Source organism: Schistocerca americana, chromosome 7, assembly GCF_021461395.2.
Source record: "Schistocerca americana isolate TAMUIC-IGC-003095 chromosome 7, iqSchAmer2.1, whole genome shotgun sequence".
NCBI classification, from domain to species: Eukaryota; Metazoa; Arthropoda; class Insecta; order Orthoptera; family Acrididae; genus Schistocerca; species Schistocerca americana.
Window position 1 is genome coordinate 389,400,137 of NC_060125.1, and position 17,619 is coordinate 389,417,755.

At 36.9% G+C, this 17,619-nt stretch overlaps 1 protein-coding gene across 1 annotated transcript in view; it reads left to right on the forward strand.

The window, feature by feature from the left end:
* Positions 1 to 17,619, forward strand: part of LOC124622962 — a 246,818-nt gene that overhangs the window by 52,313 nt on the left and 176,886 nt on the right. The window contains 4 exon segments of the mRNA XM_047148752.1: positions 6,886 to 6,955; positions 7,416 to 7,542; positions 17,106 to 17,178; positions 17,269 to 17,378. Of these exon segments, the coding sequence (XP_047004708.1) occupies positions 6,886 to 6,955; positions 7,416 to 7,542; positions 17,106 to 17,178; positions 17,269 to 17,378 (380 nt within the window).

Here is a 17,619-nt window from a genome sequence, read left to right on the forward strand (position 1 = left end):
ATTCGTATCCTTGACAAATGAAATTTAGGTTGGTCTGTTGTTTAACTTCCACACTTTTTCCAGAAATAGCGCCTCGAATTGTAGCTTTAGAAACAGGTAACACAGGACAAGCAATAGTTCTTACACATATACGAGAAACTGATTCACTAATGACATTCAGTGGGCTCCCAGAATCTAAACCTGCAGTGAACTTATTCTTACCCACACATACTTCAATGACAGGACGTAAAAATGCGTCTACATTATTTTCTTTTTCGTCTAGCAAAATGTCTCTCATGTCTTCCAGGCGTACGTAGTGTTAAGTCGTAGTGTCATTACTTTCTGAACCGTCTATATTGCTGCCAGAAGCCGAAGCTGCAAGTCATTGTCGATTGTTTGCTTCACGTCTTTGATTATTCGCGTGATTTCGCGGATCAATTTCTACGATTTGCACTTGTCTCTCTGAAGTTCTGTCACGTGGAGGATGCCAATTAGGTCCTTTCTGTCTGTTAGATGCAAATTCTTGGTTGTGTCTGTTATTAAAATTTCTATTTTCCTGTCTGTCTGCATGACTACTTCTTGTGTAATTTCGACTGTCACTTCTGAAATTATTGTTGTATCTACTACCCTGGTTATTTCTGTAGTAAGAATTTCTATTACTGTATGAATAATTTCTGTCTTGATGATACCGATTACTGTTTCCGTATGATTGATCATTCCGGTACGAATTACCGCTATTATAATTGTCTGTGTAATTTCTGTTAGAAAGTCTGTTATTGTCATAAGGCTGGTAACTATTGTCCCGTCTGTTACGTCTGTCATTCTCAAAATTACCCATATAACGCCCGTTCCGATCACTATCTCTTTTCTCTGAAAATCTATTGTAATTACTGTTACTGAAAAAGTTACAAGAAGTCCCGTCGTCGTTGTCATACTCAAGTTCTTGCAACAAAGTCTTAAAAGTCTCGATGTCGTCTTTACATCTTCCAGCTAAAGCAATTTGTCTTATCGATTGTGGCAGCTTAGTTAAGCAAATGCGAATTAATTCAGTCGGGCTATAAGGGTTGGAAAGGAACTGATTCTTTCGAATCATGTCTTCAAAATATTCCGCTGGCGTGCGGAACTCAGACTGTTTGAAATTACGATGCATAATAAGACTGTGTTTGACTCTGTCTTGCGTGTTTTCGGACCAATATGCCGATAGAAATGCATGATAAAAATCATTCAGATTATTACAATCACTAATGAGTGCGCGCATCCGCGTCGCCGGTTCGTTTTCTAAATATCCACACATAAATTCCAGTTTGTGACTTAGTGGCCAATTTGGTGGAAGTGCGTACATAAATTGATCTAACCATGAACATGGATGTATGTCATTCTTAGAATTGCGGAAGATCTTAAATTTCCGAACAGTCAAAAAGTGTTTATAGTCAAAGTTTTCGCCTCGTGGCGACAAAGACCTACCCCGTCTGTCCCAGTCCGAATGTCGATTATTGTCAAATTCGCGCGCCTGGCGCTCTCTTGTTGCTTCTCGGAAATTAAATAAATTATTTTCTTCAAAGCCCTCTGCTATCCGTGATTCTAAATTTCTTCTGCTATCTTTTCCTACGATTTCGCCTTCAATTTGCTTGACTTGCTTTCGTAATGCCTCAACTTCCCTTTTAACGCGTTCATTAAATTTTCCCTGATTTTCAACATGCTTATTTATGTCCTGGTACTCTTCGGTTTCTGCAAATGGTAATGGAGCTGTATCATCTGAATCTCTGTCCCCACTTAAACTAAGACTTGTCAGTTTATCTGAAATCTCCTCAACTCTTTCCGATAAATCACCTATTTGTTCTTTCTGTTTATTTACGTCTTCCGTAAGTGTCGCGACTCGGGTTTCAGTATTAACACATTCAGTAGTTAACTGTTCACACTGTTGCGTTAAGTTATTTATTCTGTCATTTGGTACGGATTCCTCGATTCTCTCAAATATTTCTTCCTTATCTTTTGCACGTTGTAAATTTAACTCTGAAAATTTCTGTACTATCACGCGATCTCTTTCTTTCTGTTCTCTATCCTGTTCCCTTTGTCTAATCTCTACTGCAATTAATCTATTATTATGAGAATTCAAAATCGGTTGTAATTCTTCTCTGATTTCTTTCTTTAATTCATCTTTCATATTTTTGAAACATGTCCCTATTCGTGAGTCTAACCATGTTTCCAAAGTTCCCATCTCTGTTTTAATTGTTCCAATCTCTGTTTTAAATTCAGATCCTAACCGTGTTTCCATTGTTCCCATATCAGTTTTAATTGTTCCCATCTCAGTTTTAATTGTTCCTATCTCAGTTTTAATTGTTCCTATTTGTGATCCCTGTGAGTCTAACCGTGTTTTTAATTCAGATCCCAAATTTAATATTATACCCATCAACTGCTCCATATTAACTTGTTCGAAATTCTTTTCGCCCCTAACATTTCCCGCGAAACCAGCTTCTTTCGTCATAGCTGTAAAGCTATCTGTGTTCCATACTATTTCAGAATCTTCTATCGTTAATCTCGTATTCTGTGAATTTTCTAATTGAGAAAAATTTTGAAATGGTTCCTGACTATTTTCCCGACTTATTACATTGTTTTCCACTTCATTATCCATCATACTGTTTTCCTCTGTTGGCGAGTTCGCCATGTTAACAATTTCGTCATTCTCACTATCCATCATTTTTGCCTTTTTCATCGATCGCGTAATCATTTACAAAACATACAAAACTCGTCACTGTGCGAAAATTACACACAGTGCCTCCTTATCTCCAACAATACCATTTACATGAAATTTCTCCCTCAAACACAATCAATCGAACAATTGAAATAATTGCACTAAATTGTCAAACGCGTATACAAGGCAATAAAAATTAAATTTTGAAAAATACCATTAGAAGAATGCCAATTACCAAATTTACACATGCAAAATAGACTACAATTACTAAACTACAAATTACTACAACAATACTACTGTCTACTATTTTTACAATCAGAAGATTCCAAGGGACGATCCGAAGCAGCGGTCGCCACGTGCATGGTGGCTTAATTAAATAAAATGCAAATATTTTTTAAATTTTTAGTAGCTGTCTGTCCGATTACGCAAGTCTCGTAAACGGTTGGCCCTGACTAGTATTTGTACGCAATCTGACTGCATAGAATAACAACAAAGAATGAAAAAAAGTTTTCGTTAACACAATTAATTAATTAAGTCCCCAGCAACTATAAAACCAACGCAACAACAAGCACAAGAGTAACTGTTCTGTGTGTGGAAGTGTGATTCAACGTACACATCTGGCACGGTTCTTCTTCAATAAGACAAGAAATTTCAAATACCATTTATACTGACATGATAAAAAAAATTAGAAATACTATAATTGCGTAAGAAAACCAGAATTACACTCTAATACAAGAACACACGCCAGATGCTTTGTTGACTGAACCTGTAATGACGCATTATTCAGGACACTGAAATAGTAAGAGAGAAAAGAAAATTTTTTTTTTACCTTCATTTATATTGATGAAAAGCACTCTAATCATTACAATATATCACCATACCGAGTCGCTACTACCACATCTCAACAAGAACTTTTCAGTATCACATCTCAGCAAGCACTCTTCCCTACGACATCTCAGCAACCACTCTCAGCTATCACGAGTTTTCAACAAGCACTGACTACCACGAGCTCTCCCCAAGCGCTGACTACTACGAGTCCTCGACAGGCACTGCCAGTGGAGGCGGCTGAATAATACTCTTTGGCGCAATCTCTGGCACCGTGGCTCAGTGTAGCCACCTTTCAATTTCATATGCATTTTAACTTAATATTGTAATCAATCTCATTGGTACGGTTTCTCTGTTGTACTCTTTGCTCTCATAGTATGTATGTAAGGTATGGTACTAATTTTTCACCAAAAATGTACCATTCATTCTCTTTTCAACCATCTGTGGACGCCAGTATCCGTTCTGCCTGGCATGAGAGTGTTATCACTCCCTGTATGGGATTTTCCCTGCTAAGCTGCTATACAGCACCACTCCCTGGTGACCTGTTGGCAAACCGGTCGTGGGATCATATAATAATTATGTTACTGTGTCTTGCCTTGCAAATCAACCTCTCATAAATTTACACATAGATGACAGGTATGTGGAGCGTATAAACAGAATAAATATAGTACGCATGTCGTATATATTCTAGTCACAATTTTTGTACTGTAGTGTTTGCGGGACATGTTTTGGAAGAGGATCCATACTTTCAAATTTTTTTTGTTTGTTTCGCTACTTATTCATGATGTATTCGACATGTGAGGTGCTGCATTCTTTGTTGACTCTACTGTTACACATAAAGGAGAGCAATTTTGTAGTTATTTGCGATCTCTGTATAGAGTTAACAGCGAATTTGGAAAAACCTTCAGCTTAAAGTTTTCTTGTAGTTCACTGAAGCAGAAGCTCACACATATTAAACATAACACGCGGTGCACAGCACACATTGAAGACAGCAAACATAGAAAAATAAAGCAGTCACAAAGATATTCTTACACATACCCAACAGATGAAACGCTATGGATCGTCCACACGAGTTGATACATTAGTCTTTCGTACAGAGGGTATTATTCTTAATAATCAGGATCATTATTTGTTTATATGTTTCAATTATGTATTTAAATAGGCTCTTAGTTATAGGTATTGCTTTCCTTCCTTATTTAAAGATATTAACTCTGAAGTAATTCTTTCATTACTTCCCAGTTTTTCGTTTAATATTTTGTCTTCATAGCTTTTTTACTTGAATATATCTCCTGTTTTTCTCAGTATATCTGTTTTATGACCTATGTTTAGTTTGTGAAGTACTTTGACATTTTGCTGTACATTTCCAAATGGGATCCTGTATTGTGTGACTATTGCTGATGCTGTGTCTGTGTGTTGGCTTTAAAGTGGAAATCTCGGATGCCTTTGCCATAGGCAGAACATGGGGCATTCTTGGCATGTTATTTTTTATATTCATATTTAGAATCTGAATATTGGTTATGGTAATGCTTTTCATTATTATTAGTTTCTATTGCAGTTTATTAGATGAAGGGAATCCAGTTTTTGGTTTGTTGTTTTCGAAGATTTTCTAAAGTATTGTGAGATATTGCCTATGTATGGAATGGCAGATATACACATGTTTTTTTCCTCTTTTTCTTCTGTGCTGTTTATGTTTGTCTCTCTTTATGTTGCATAGGACTGATTCAACCATGGAAGCTGTGTAAGAATTCGGAATTGCGATCTGTTTCGCTATGTGAATAACAAATGTATATCTCACATCCCTATGCTTTCGCAATGTATCTCACAAGATTGCAAATATCTTCAAATATCAAGAGGTACAAATGTAATAAACTACAACAGAAACTCAAACGTAACGTAAACTGTAATCAAGACCTATGTTCAGATTCTGGAATATATCAAATAACGTGCCAGGAATGTTCCATGTTCTACCTAGGAGAAATATCTGAGATTTCCACACCAGATGTATGGAGCGCAGTAAAGTCACAGTATGTGTAAAAATATCTCTCAGGCTGTTTGGTTTTTGTTCCTTTACTGTTTTCCATACGTACTGTGCACAATAAATTGTGTGCAGTGTTTAATAAATGTGGTCCAGAAGAAAAGTGTAAGCAGATGTCTTTTCCCAAATTCTTTCAAATTCGTCACTAAGGGGCTTTATTGAGGTCGACCATTAGTTATAAAATTGAGGGTGATGATATATTACAGTAAAATCTTCAGGGCACTATAGCATCAAATACGTTGGAAACATCATAAATAAATGACATAATGCATGAAAAATGTACTTCGTTTTAGAAACTCATTTGCAAAAAGTAAGTATAAAGAAAATCGTGACTCATAGCAGAAAATGTTATTTTGTAAGCAAATACATAGTATTTAATCTACATTTCAAACTGCGTAAACTATGTGTCAGACATTTTACTTCCACAGGTAGACTGTCAAAAGGTCTTATAACGGTGTGCCAAAGTTAGATTCACTGAATAGCAGTGCAGATTTTTTTTGTAATGTTGCACTTGTGAATATTTCTGTTTCTCTCAAACTGAGATGGAATGTTGATAACAAACTTCATAAATGAACAATTGTATTGTGAGGCTCTGCTTAATATTCCCAGCAGCTTACAAAGTTGCTTACAAGTTAGTTGAAACCTACCTGCTGTTCCAATTGATTTCTTTTGTTCAATGAGTACTTGTTGACCAAATGGGTGGTTACCTCTGAACCTTATCCCATAAGACATCAGCAAATGAAAGTAAGCAAAATATGTTAACTTACTGAGATCTGTATTCCAAAAGTTGGCAATTATTATGATGGCAAAAGCAGCCAAGCCTAAATGTTTTAGAATGTCTACTATATGGTTTTTGCAGTTGCTAAATTTTCACCAAAATTGACACTAAAGAACTGAGAACACAAAACAATCTTGGAGGACTTTTATGTATCACTGAACTGTTGGCTGTTGACATTATACAGTTTGCCCCTTTGGTTCACCAGTTAATGCTACAAGCTAAAATAGAATTTTGCAAAGTAGGCCATAAAATCTCTTATAGTTAACAGGATTTTATTTATATGCATATTACCACATTATGTGACATTTCTTAATATTTCTATGTCTCATATATAAGTTTTGTGTATGTGTAATGGGCATTGATGCTATCTTTTGTGTAGACCTAAGCTATAAAGTGAATTCAACACAAAAATACGACATTGACACAACAGTGCAGCACCAATGAAACCTACTCCTTCACCATGTGAAACTTCCATAGTTTATAAGAATGTAGGACTTGTAATTCTGAACCATCATGCGTTTTCATTTTTAAAGGCTTTGAAATGCTGATATTGTATTTCTTTGTCATTGTGACCAGAAACAGCAATGGGAACATCAGTCAACGCTCAGCATGAGACACAATCAGCTTATGTTAACGCCATTTACAGGTACGTGTTTGAAAATTAAGTCCATCACATTACAGGTATCATTGCATTACTGTACCTTCCACTGTTTCCAGTGTTGATTGCAATTGTCTCAATATTCTTATTTAAGATGAACATCGTTTTTTTTAAGAGGATGATGGTACTGCATCAAAGTAGTCATCTGCTAGTTATCTAAAGTACCTCACTACTAAGCTAGTGCTTTAATGCTGTAACTAATATAAACATAGTATTATTGAATCAGATATTAGTTACTAAGCCGAAGTTTTATACCATCATTTGTGAGTAGGCAGCTCTTATATAAATACAGAAATTAATAGTGTTAAATGGTCTGTAAGATGACCTGTATCACATCAATCCAGTAAGAGTTTTCAGATGACCTAAAAAAGTAATTACCCAAAAAAAGTCATTCATGCTTCACAATGAGACTAAAGGTTTAACTTTGGGTAGATGTTATTCTTTACAGGATCAGCGCACTAACCATAGAAAGAATGCTTAATCCATGGTTGTACCCTGAGTTCATCTTTAAAAGGAGCCAAACAGGAAAAGAGTTCTACAACCAGCTGCATGTCTTACATGGTTTTACAAAGAAGGTACTGAAATTGTGTTCCTTCCAAGTTTAAATTAGCTTTCTCTCCTTCTCTCCTGTATTATTAGGCAATCTTTACTTCTTAAAATAGTGTTACATTGAACAGTTTGTGCCATTAGTGAATTAATAAAAGTACCCTCTGGAATTCATACCACTCGTAAAACATGGATAATACCCCAACAATACTTAAAGCTTTACTTGAAAAGGGCTTATGAGCCCATTTAAGGTGCTAGAAGTGAGCTTATAATCTCCTTCTTCTGCCAATGTGAGAACCACCTCGTCACGAATGTGGAGGTACTGCAGTTCTTATTATTCAGTCTCAGAGAACGACATATCTCGATACAGTAGAGCATAGATTATTCAAGGAACTATTGCGGGATGAGTAGTGGCAGCTTTAGCGCCTGTCACATGGATGGTGTAGTGTAAAGAGAGAGAGAGAGAGAGAGAGAGAGAGAGAGAGAGTCTGTGGTGTAATTGTAATGTATTGTATGAAATTGTGTTTTAAACAGACAATGGTTAATTATTTTATCATAGATCTTCTTACAATCTTTTAAATAGTAAAAATGTTAACACAGACTTATTACACTTAACGCTTTGGTATGCTAAATAACTGATTATAATTATTTCCTATTATTGAAGTTACGACAATGTACAGGTACATTATTGCAATTATTGCATACAAGAGCAAAAACAACATAGGAACATGATCTTGTTTGGTCTCAGGGGTTGAAAGTTTAGGTTTCGTTTGTATGTATATTTATTAGTAATGCACTGATTTGTTGATTTTAATTGCAGGAAGCATATTTAGTTATAACACTCTGTTATGATGCCTAAGTAATAAATAAGTGATTCGATATTTGTGGCCCAGTATGGCAAAATTTACATTGAAAATGAAGATAGTGACGCAGGCATTTTAATATTTTCGTAAATGTATAATCTAACAGCTGTGTTAGATTATACCTCACTAACAGCTGTGTTAGAAGAACCAAATTACTAAAAATAGTTATACCGACTGCAATGGCGGACAACAATAGGTTAAGATCGCAACTAATACAACTTTCAATAGCTGCAGGAAAGGACGCAATTCTTCTATAAATAAAAAATGGTTTCAACAGCAACAAATAACATCTTGTATTCTGAAAACGATTTAGATAAAACAACTATTATTACGCTTATTACAGACCTTTTAATATGGGATGTATGAAGACTGCGTCTTGCTAGGTGAGCAGAACTACTCAAAAAATTACAATGTCTTATCTTTTATTGGGCTAATGAAAAATTACAGAATATATATTGTCCTGTTTAGTCATTGCCTGCACGGATAATAAATCGTGCTTATTCTCTTTGACCTTTTCATGCACTTCACACGAAACAGTGCAATGTTTTTCACATATTACAGAATATTATTAAGTCCTTATTTTTCAAGTATATACACAAGACAAAATATGCAAGGAGTCGGCACAAAGCCCTAGGGACTGTTTAAGACAATTACATGAAATGTTATGGCTTAACAGGCCATGTACGTCGAACTGGCCAAGTTCATTTTGTATATTACATACAGTCGCATCAGTTTTCATACATGAGTACATTGTATTGTAATTGCAGATTTGGCATTACTTGAGGTTACAAGGTTACACAAATTTTGTGTTTCATTTAGTGTAAAATAGCTTTTTCGTCATTACAGAAAAAATTTGTATTATTGCTGTGTTTAGTAGTGGTGTATTTTATTATCATGTGTTGTCAAGGCAGACGTAGTCCAGAATATACTTCGTAGGCTTCCTGGGACTATACTCGTCTTTGCTCCCCCATCTGGGTTACAGGACTGTGGGAAACCTGGGATTAAAACCACACCAGAGCCTGCAGACTACTTAACCTGATATGTGCTGTATTCTTTCACAAACGTTAATAGGATGTGTACGTATATATATGGGAATTGCTTGTAATTTACGAAACTTAATTGAAAAACATCAATTCGTGATGATGTTTGCAATATTCGTTGAAGATCACCAGTTCAGTCCACAATTTTGGGTAAAAGTTGTCATACATTTGAAAGATAGTATACTTGTGGTTGAAAATCAGTTCGTTTATAATGTTCTGGATAAACTCGAAGTTTGAGTGAAAGCAGGTCTCATGTTTGTATAGCAAATCAGTAATGCTTTCGTCAAATTTACAGTCTTCATTCTTGCTTTACATTACTACGTGGTGTCGATGGTAGACAGCTCACACCGCAAGACAGTCCGCAACGCACCGCTCTCCGTGCTGTGGAGTCAAGCTACAGCTTCCTCTGGGGCTCGTACCTTCAAACTGAATGAAAAGACGAACAAGGGCAATCAGTACACACAGCTAATACCTTACTAGCCTGCAAGGAAGGGAATTGCTCCGATTCACACACTTCACTCGCTCGTAGTTTGTAATTTTTGAATGTTTGTGTGTCTGTTATCACTACGTAGTGCAGCCTAATTCTGGCAGAAGTACTGTAATTGATAATGCGGACAGCACAACAGTTCAGTGTTTATCACGTCTATCAGCGATGCACGTGACTGTATTTCATTAGGTCAACATTCCGCTACATTTTACTGGGCGCCGCGGCGGCGCGACGATTGCGAAACATTGATTGTTAACCGCTGAACTGATACAGTCCGTGCCATAAGATTTTGACAATGCACATTTCCAATCCCAAATAAAGCAGGTGTTGACAGATGTGAAAATTACCGAACAATCAATTTAATAAGCCACAGCTGCAAAATACTAACGCGAATTCTTTACAGACGAGTGGAAAATCTAGTAGAGGCCGACCTTGGGGAAGATCAGTTTGGATTCCGTAGAAATATTGGAACACGTGAGGCAATACTGACCCTACGACTTATCTTAGAAGCTAGATTAAGGAAAGGCAAACCTACGTTTCTAGCATTTGTAGACTTAGAGAAAGCTTTTGACAAGGTTGACTGGAATACTCTCTTTCAAATTCTAAAGGTGGCAGGGGTAAAATACAGGGAGCGAAAGGCTATTTACAATTTGCACAGTAACGAGATGGCAGTTATAAGTGTCGAGGGACATGAAAGAGAAGTAGCGGTTGGGAAGAGAGTGAGACAGGGTTGTAGCCTCTCCCCGATGTTATTCAATCTGTATATTGAGCAAGCAGTAAAGGAAACAAAAGAAAAATTCGGAGTAGGTATTAAAATCCATGGAGAAGAAACAAAAACTTTGAGGTTTGCCGATGACATTGTAATTCTGTCAGAGACAGCAAAGGACTTGGAAGAGCAGTTGAACGGAATGGACAGTGTCTTGAAAGGGGGATATAAGATGAACATCAACAAAAGCAAAACTAGGATAATGGAATGTAGTCGAATTATGTCGGGTGATGCTGAGGGAATTAGATTAGGAAATGAGACGCTTAAAGTAGTAAAGGAGTTCTATTTGGGGAGCGAAATATCTGATGATGGTCGAAGCAGAGAGGATATAAAATGTAGACTGGCAATGGCAAGGAAAGCGTTTCTGAAGAAAAACTTGTTAACATTGAGTATAGATTTAAGTGTCAGGAAGTCATTTCTGAAAGTGTTCCTATGGAGTGTAGCCATGTATGGAAGTGAAACATGGACGATAAATAGTTTGGACAAGAAGAGAATAGAGACTTTCGAAATGTGGTGCTACAGAAGAATGCTGAAGATTGGATGGGTAGATCACATAACTAATGAGGAGGTATTGAATAGGATTGGGGAGAAGAGAAGTTTGTGGCTCAACTTGATTAGAAGAAGGGATCGGTTGGTAGAACATGTTCTGAGGCAGCAAGGGATCACCAATTTAGTATTGGAGGGCAGCATGGAGGGTAAAAATCGCAGAGGGAGACCATGAGATGAATACACTAAGCAGATTCAAAAGGATGGAGGTTGCAGTAGGTACTGGGAGATGAAGAAGCTAGCACAGGATAGAGTACCATGGAGAGCTGCATCAAACAGTCTCAGGGCTGAAGACCACAACAACACGCTTTCCTAGCAACTTTATTCCTACATCAGTTTCGGTTGTTCTTTTGCTTAGTTCTAAAGTTACTTAGAAAATTGTTTTTTCATTCAAGTAAAGAGTTTGAAAGACATTCTCAGAGCGTCTCTTTTCATCACTGATCACATTAATACGAAATGTAAGCATTGTTCATGTACAGTTCACGTTTAGCATAAATGAAGTAAGCACTCTCCTTTTTTACATACTTCAGTGTGGGCCACTATCGCTTCTTATTGCAGTCTTTGTCCAGTTTCATTCGTCACATTTGCTTTGTGATTGCATACATCTTGTCAGAATCTACACCTGATGCTGCAGGAAAGGACACAATTCTCCTACAAATAAAAGATGGTTTGAACAGTAACAAATAACATATGGTAATCTGAAAACGATTTAGATAAATTAACAATTATTACACTTATTACAGAGCTCTTAACATGGAACGTAGGAAGAGTGCGTCTTGCTAGGTGAGCGGTGCTACTCAAAAAGCTACCATGTCTTCTCTTTTATCAGACAAAGGAAAATTAACAGAGTACATGTTATTTTCTTTAGTCATTGTCTACAATGATAATAAATTGTGCTTATTATCTTTGTCCTTTTCACTCGATACCTTTCACATGAAAAAATTTCAATGTTTTTCACATATTACAGAAAAATATTAAGTCCTTCTTTCAAGTATATTCACAAGCAAAAATACACCAGGAGACGGCACAGAGGAACAAGGGTGGGCTTACCCTTGAGTTTACATGGATAAAAACGGAGGACAAAATATAGCTTAAAACATTAATTTATTGACCTTACGAAATTCGGCCAATAAATTAATTATAACAGACATCATCAAATCTCATATTTGGTTTCTATTGCAGATTAAATTTAGATCTGTGAGCTGTGAATTTATAGTCACTGCATACGGTTCTTGCAGGTATTGTGTGCATTTTTGTATCTGCATCAACTAAAGGTTCATTGAGATAAAGAATCAAACTCCCATGTATAAAACAGCTGCAGACATCTGATTACTTAACAAGTGCGCTAATGTGTCAAATTTTTGAATTTAAGCATGTAAAAGCGAAAAAGTGTTTCAAAGGTTTCGAATTATACATAAAATTTATTGTGGGTTGTTACGTTTTTCTCATAATCAAATACCGGATAAACATAACCTGGGTAATTTGCGTCCCTTTTGAAGCAAATGCTAGTATTTAATGCATCTCAATGTTATGACGTCATATCACCTGAACTGTACGTGTCGTACAATGATATAATTTTGCAGGTACATTAAGTGATTTATGTGGATACTGCTTAAAAACTGTGTTGTGAATAGAGTTGATAGTAAAGAATGAATAAATTAAAACCTCATACCTAATGAAATTTTGCTGAGTAGCATTTTAGGGAAAAGTTAGTTTTCACATATCTAAATGTATACGACATCATGTCTCCTCAATCGTTCGCTTCCAACAGGTTGAGTTTATGGGCTGGAAATTAACAAACATCTTGCTCACAGTCCAGATCTCATCCTAAATGACCAGGCAACTCAACACTTCCCCTCTCCTAAACTTCATATAATCATCTTTGTTGTTCATTACTTCCCACAATCTCTCTTCCTACATATTCCCATTTTCCTGTAGCCATTAAGTTGTTTTATTTGTTGCAGTTGTCTTTGTATTCCACATATGCTCTAGTTTCAATAGTTAAGGGTTTGCTTTTAACTTGTACTTGTATTACTGTCCATGTTTAACTCCCCTTGTGTTTGTCTCATCAAGTACTGTTCATATTTTACTTTGCTCATTTATTTAATGTAAACTGGTATACAGCCACTGCTTTGATTATAATGTTAATGTTAAAATGCAGTACCATCACACTCTCAAACTGTAGGTTCCCTCAAACACCTCAATTTTCCTGCATTTACTAATTTCTGTTTATCTTATTGATATTGCTTAAGTTCCTCGTGTATTCTGTATTTACATTGACAACTGTCCCTTCTATTTTAATTGTTTGTATATCACTCTCCATGTTTCATACCTCTTGATGCAGCCTTGTCTAGTACTAATTTTATCTTATTTTAGTAGTTTTGTTTATTAATAGAAACTGTTATGTAGGCATGCTATTCCTATTTTGTGCTAAAGGTTTTCCTGTCAACTCCATTGTTATTTATGTACTGTTCAGTTTTTACTGTTTCATTGCAAAGATGTTACTCACTGTATGTTTCTACTTCACTCTAGATGTGTTACTTCTCTTCCAATGTTGTCTGCTAACATTTAACTTCTTTGGTGATAATACTCAGTAAATGTCTGAAGATAGATAGCCTTGTAAGCCAAAAACCGGTTACCAATAAAAATAATATTGCAAAACAAAAGCAAACTGGTGCTTTTCATTTATTATTTATAATGTTGTTCTACCAAGAACCGACGGAATATTCTGTTAATATGAGAATAAAGTATTTGTCTAACATTTCATTTCTACATTTCCGTTTATTGCTGTGGCCATAAATACAAAAGTCCCTTTTACTACTTAACTATCATCACTTCCTATGCCAACCCCCTCTAAATCTAGATTGCCTGGCATTTTCTTTCCGCTCCAAACGAACTATCAGGAGAGAAGCAAAAATATGGGGCTTCTGAATGGAGACAATATCAACACTACCAAAAATTAACAATAAATGAATTCGTAAGCTACATGGCACCTATAAACGTAACTATATTTTCCAGTACATGAACTCCCAAGCACTAACAGTAAAATGTTGACAAACATCCCTATATCAGGAACTTCATTACACCTGTATACATAAACCATTTTTTTCCAATACTAACAAGCTTGTGTTAGCTTTCCATAAAAAATACTGTCTCTATGTGAGAGAACTGAATACATTTATTTAAAAAACTATCTCCTCATGTAACGTTTACTACTTTAGATATCGTGTTCAGTTGCTGACCAAAACCCACTGTTGGACTGTCCTGTGTAACGTATGTCAACAGTGTCGTGAAACAAAACTTCAAACTTCATGAGATGCAAAATCTGAAATAAAGAAAATTAATCTAATTACATGCCAAAATAAACTAACTTTGGGCTCTATGACAACTATATAACTAAAACTTAGTACCGAAATACATTATGAACGTTGCCTGATATGAAGTACAGCGTTTGACTTGTAATATCCGCAAAAATAAATTAGTGCACTACTCGGAATACAATAACTGTTTGCAATTACCAATATTGTTCATTGAAAATTAATCTGCTTGCTAGCACGACACCTTACAATCCCGACTACCCGCTGTTTGCTCAATAATGCAAGGAGAGATCTACCCTGAAATGAAAGTGACTTACCTCTTACATACTGTTTTTGTGTATGATGTACTGACGTTCTCAAAAGCAAACACAATCAGCAAACGCAGCAGCTAAAGATAAATGATCTACTATAAATTTTTTTGCTTGTCAGGAACAGTGTGTTGCTGCGTATTGTATAAGGAGCAATGCACGCACGACAGAATATTTGAAACTGTACTATGCGTCATGGAGGTGGGTTTCGCTTTTAAGAATTGTGTTTGAGGGATCAAACTAGAACTTCTGTTAATTTATTGAAAAAAGTGTCCACACTACCACTGGGAGATCTATACATGCATAAAATGATTAATTTCTTGGTGACATCAAGCCCCGTTAACTCAATAGCTGATATTTCAATGTGTTTGTCTCCACTTGCTGTATTGAGGTCATATTTTGATTTGAACTGTGTCCCTTCTCTGATATAAATGCAAGATCCTTCACGCCTTGAAGCAGTTCTGCAGTAAGAGTTTGCCCTTTCATATGATAATAACACTACAGGTTGGATTTCTGTCTCTCTACAGCAGTGGTCAGTAACACAAACTACTGTGCAGTTCAGAGATTGGAGCCCAACTTTGAGTAGATGTATTTTATTTTTTATTGATTGCATGTTTTGCTAGAGGATTGTTAGGTCTGTGAACTACCCCACTTTTTCTAATTGTTGTTTTTCTTTGTAACATCTGGTATGTGTGATATTTGGAGTGTTAAAATCTGTCTTGCCATTTGAACCGAGTCCACCTTCAGTTGCTATGGCTATGGGTCAATAGCAGTGTCATTTGTGCCTCTCTGCTGACCAACGGTATATGACTGGCTGCACCCGCCGTACAGGCTCCTCCAGGTGTCACCGATTCTACTTAGTATCCATGACTGCAATCCGTCCAGTCACAGAAGACCTGTGACAGTCAGAGTGGGCTACAACCTCAGCCAATCACGAGACGCCATTCAATGTTCCTGTGGGATGGCCTCAGCATTGCTCCATTTCTAAGTGACAATAGTTTTCAATCAGTATTGACAGCAAACATTTTATCCTACAATAAAGCCATTCACTTTAAAGCACTGCTTTCGGGACTGGGAGGTTCGCTGGCCCCAGTAGAATCTAGCAAGTAGGTTAACCACGACGGTTAGTGTGCCAGGCAGCCTGTATGTGGATTTTAAGTGGTTTCTTCGAGCCCTATAGTTGAATAACAGGTCGATACCCTAGTACCACCTCAGTTACACGATTTACAAGCGTTAGAAACCTTTCGCCCATTTTCACATGAATAACACACAAGCAGACACCTTGGGCGCACTTATTCTGTCCGGGGGTAACTGAGTAGCAACAGCAAGAGCATCTGACCACCACTTAAATTAACTTCGACCAATCAGTTAATAACCATGCCAAACCTGCGCTGATACGGGGCAAGGACAAAGAAAAGAAAAGTCTGACAGCAAACCTGCGCACTTCGCGGTTTGAAAGTTGGCAACAGTCCTGCAGCTGCCAAGGACTTTCTTTCACCATATGGAATGCAGGGAATCCATTCTGATTTTTCATTGCTCTTGATGCTGGTAGGATATTATATGGCCAAGTTACACTGACCTCTATAACGCTCACATTTTTATTGAGCAAGACCGGCCTTTGCACTGTAGGCACCAGGGCATACATTCGCTATTCAGATACTTCGTAACTTGACGTTCCAACTTTTCAACAGCGGAGATAGTTAGCCAGTTTGTAGAAAAATAATGTTAAGCCAAATGTAGACAATGAATACCCACATAAAAATTAGCCCCTGTCCACTGGATCCAAAGAATATACTAATGTGCACAATTCCAGCGTAGACAGTCAACAGTTCCCCATCTAGCTATATATAGTACTGAGAAATTACTTTTACGCTATAGTACATTCCTTTGATGTAGGTTTACTCAGTTCCTATCATTTCTCCAAAGTGGAAGTATGTCCATGGCCAGATAATGTGATCATATCAGCTACAATCAGGCAAACCGTTTTCGTAAATTTTTATCTGAAAAATTTCGTTTGTTATATTTAGCTATAGCTTCGGAAGCTACCATTAACCAACGTTAGGCATGTCAGCTGCGAAACAGTTGACTAAAATCATCTCTGTACTGCTTCCAAAAAAGAAGAGCAGAGTGTAATTTCTTTCTGCAAACAATGAATAGTGAATACTATCTTGCCACAACACTGGACGGAGCGCCAGCTCCTATAGTGTTCGACTGTAGTGTGTAAAGAAACTACTTGTACGATTTGAACACTTATTTGTCTTGCAGGTGATAAGTGAAAGGAAAGCAGTCCGTAAAACGAATGGAGGCCAAGTCAAGGAAGCACAGGAGGACGACGTAGGTACGTGCTGTTCTGTTTAGAAATGAGATACAATAACACTATGTCATGTGCTATAAGGAAATCAGCACGTAACTTAAGAAACCTTTGCAGGCAGTAAGCGGCGTGTTGCTTTCCTCGACATGCTACTGGAAGCTTCTGAGGACGGCCATAAGCTCAACGACCAGGAGCTGCAGGAGGAAGTGGACACCTTCATGTTTGAGGTAACTCGCTGCTTTGGAGGGTAGGGCATTTCGGGTGAGGGAGACATCAACAGTCGAAATCTTCAAGTGAGAGTCAAATGAGAGCCAGACAGTTGGAAAATAAAGCACGAAAACTGTAGGGTTGGTGCATGAGTTGGCAGTGTTTTCCTTTGAGTTTAATAAACACAACAGATACATGTAACGGAGACTTAAATCATCAGTAATCTACTCTCCTCCACTATTTATAACAGTCTACCAGCGT